This window comes from Peromyscus californicus, unplaced genomic scaffold (genome assembly GCF_007827085.1).
Source record: "Peromyscus californicus insignis strain IS unplaced genomic scaffold, ASM782708v3 Scaffold_7__1_contigs__length_154581171, whole genome shotgun sequence".
Classification (NCBI taxonomy): Eukaryota; Metazoa; Chordata; class Mammalia; order Rodentia; family Cricetidae; genus Peromyscus; species Peromyscus californicus.
Window position 1 is genome coordinate 62,355,699 of NW_026294595.1, and position 2,994 is coordinate 62,358,692.

Consider the following 2,994-nt stretch of genomic DNA (forward strand, 5'->3'; position numbering starts at 1 on the left):
TTCTGTGAAGAGACACCATAACCATGGAAACTCTTATTAAGGAAAACATTTCATTGGAGCTGGCTTACAGTTTCATAGGTTTAGTACATTATCATCATGATGAGAAGCATGAAAGCATGCAGACAGAGAAGAGAGCGGAGAGTTCTCCATCTTGATTCACAGGCAGCAGAATGAGACTGCCACACTAGGTCTTGCTTGAGCAAATGAGACCTCAAAGTCCACCTCCATGGTGACACATTTCCTCCAATAAGGCTACACCTACCCAAGAAGGCCACACTTCCTGATAGTGCTACTCCCTATGGGCCAAGCATTCAAACACATTGGTCTGTGTGGGCCATTCTTACTAAAACCACAACAAATTATGAAATATCCTATTATAAGGGACTTGGCCTCCTGTAAAACACAGCTGAGGTATTATGAAATTCATTGCTTACTAAGTTTTATTGTTTCTTAGCTTAACAGAGTCTGTTATTTTTAGTCACAAGGCCTCATAATTTTGCTAAAGTTGTACATCCTATATACCATTCAGTTTAAAGGTCTAAATTTCTTGTGATTGAAAGAAAAAAAAAAACTGAAATAGGGTATCTAATAATGCTTATATCTAAAATATTTTATCTTGCAAATTGTAGCAAAATTGCTTTTCAAATGTCCTGATGAATGCATCTTTGACTTCCTTATTTCTCAGGCTATAGATGAATGGGTTCAACATGGGGATAACGGTGGTATAAAATAATGACACAACTTTATTGATATCCAGAGAGAAGCTGGTGCTTGGACATACATAGATAAAGAAGAGAGTCCCGTAAAGGATAGAGACAGCTGCCAGGTGTGAAGAACAGGTGGAGAAGGCTTTGCGCCTCCCATCAGCAGAGTGGATTTTCAGGATAGCGATGACAATGTAAATGTAGGACACCAAGATGATCATACCACTGAATACACCCAGGATCCCAGCCAAGACGTAAAGCAAAAGTTTATTTACCTGAGTATCTGCACATGCCAATGAGAAAACAGGAAGAAGGTCACAGAAAAAGTGATTGATGAGATTTGGACCACAGTAGGGCAGGATAAAGGTAAAAGTAGTATGTACCATGGTGCTTATAAGGGCTATGCCATAAGGCCCTATTACTAGCTGCACACAAACCTGCTGGGACATAATGAGTGTATAGAGCAAAGGCTTACAGACAGCGACATACCTATCATATGCCATGGAAGCCAGGAGAAAACATTCTGTCACCACAAACTGGCTGAATAAACAAAGCTGGATAGCACAACCAAGGAATGAGATGACTTTTTTCTCCACAAAGATGTCAGACAACATCTTAGGACTGATGACTGAAGAAGAGCAGGCATCTACAAAGGACAAGTGGCTGAGCAAAAAGTACATGGGGATGTGGAGTCGAGTGTCCAGGCGAATGAGAATGATCATTCCCAGGTTCCCCAGAAGAGTTAAAAGATAAACACAGAGAAATATCAGGAAGAGGACAATTTGGAGCTGGAAGGAGTTGGTTAAACCCATGAAGAAAAACTCAGTCACTACAGTTTGATTTCTGTGCTTCATTCCTCTGGATCAATCTGTTATGACAAAGACAGAATTTCTTTCTCTGCAGTAAATTCACAATTAAAGTTCAATTTTTGTTAACTTGAGTTTACTCTTCGTCTTCCTGCTAGTCATTAGAGGTTCCTTCTCCAGAGCTTGGGCACCTCTGAGTCAGTAACAATCCTCATTAGGTCTTTGATTTCCTCATTATTTTTTTAATGAATGAGAATTTTATACCTACAATGTGAACTTTGGAGATTATGTCACAGATGTTTCCTACCTTCAAGCTTAGTTTGTCTGTCTCAAAAGACCTGTTGATGAAACAAGGATATTTTAGGAAACATTACATGAGAAAAAGTAATTGGATGAATAAGTGAATTTAGATTATCTTAACCAACTCAAGGACAGGCAAGTGTTATGTGTATAGTCTCCATCCCTACACACTTACACCCTACAGAACTAAGTCTCTATGCTATCTAAGATATAATTTACAATGTCTAAGATATAGAATGGTATACTAAGAAAAGATGCTGCAACTTTGGAATAGGACTCACACAACTACAGAGTACACTCTCTTTCACACATTTACTGACCCATCTAAATCCTAAATATCACAGCCACAATTCCTCATATTTTGTGGATCCCAAAGAAGGGTTCAATTTTAAATACTGATTATTGACAGGATCTTTGGAGAGAAAAATAAACAATTTGAGAATAAAAGCAGACACTTCATATTCATCCCAGAGAAATAATCTATATCCACATAATAAACTATATGTAATTGTTCATGGAAGCTTCATTTATAGTGGCCAAGAATTTGAAATGGCCAAAATTCCAGTAAGTTAGTGAAATATTCAAGTATGATACAGTCAACAACATGAACAGATATCAATAACATTTCACTGAGTTGGAAGAAGCCAGGCCTGACCTAAAATATCTTATAGAGTATGAGTTCAATGAGATGGCATTCTCCTAGGGGCAAAATTATGTGAATAGGCAACACCTGAGTGTTTGCTAGTGATATTGTGACTATAGAGGAAATGTCCCACATTTGTCTATGTAGGTATAGAACATTTCTGGCTGTGGGGTTTTTGAACAATTTCACCCCTGTAATAGAATGATCAAGAATTATACAGACATGTTGTTTCCACATCATTATTGATCATGACACCAACCACAATCACATAATATTTACCACTGATAAAAATTAGAGAAAGATTACCAAGGACATAATTATATCCCCTTGTTTTCTGAGCATCTGTGATTTTTTTTCTAACTTAAGCACTTATTTAGGAAAAATGAAATCACATGGAGGAGCAGGAGAAGAAAGATCAGTGCAGTAAAACTAGGGAAGAGAGATATGCAGTTGAAATGATCGTAGCTATTTCAAAAATTGTAGAAAAACAACCTCAGGATGTGCTATGACCTCAAGATGTACTACCTGAAACTATCGACAT

At 37.5% G+C, this 2,994-nt stretch overlaps 1 protein-coding gene across 1 annotated transcript; it reads right to left on the bottom strand.

The window, feature by feature from the left end:
- Positions 1 to 601: 601 nt before the first annotated feature.
- LOC128100881 (olfactory receptor 1002) lies at positions 602 to 1,558 on the bottom strand. The gene has a single exon (XM_052723629.1). It carries the CDS (start codon positions 1,556 to 1,558, stop codon positions 602 to 604), a length of 957 nt encoding a protein of 318 aa, XP_052579589.1.
- Between the last annotated feature and the right edge of the window lie 1,436 nt (positions 1,559 to 2,994).

Coding starts and splice junctions, on each gene's coding strand:
- LOC128100881 (XM_052723629.1), bottom strand. CDS start 1,558: ATGAAGCACAGAAATCAAACTGTAGTGACTGAGTTTTTCTTCATGGGT.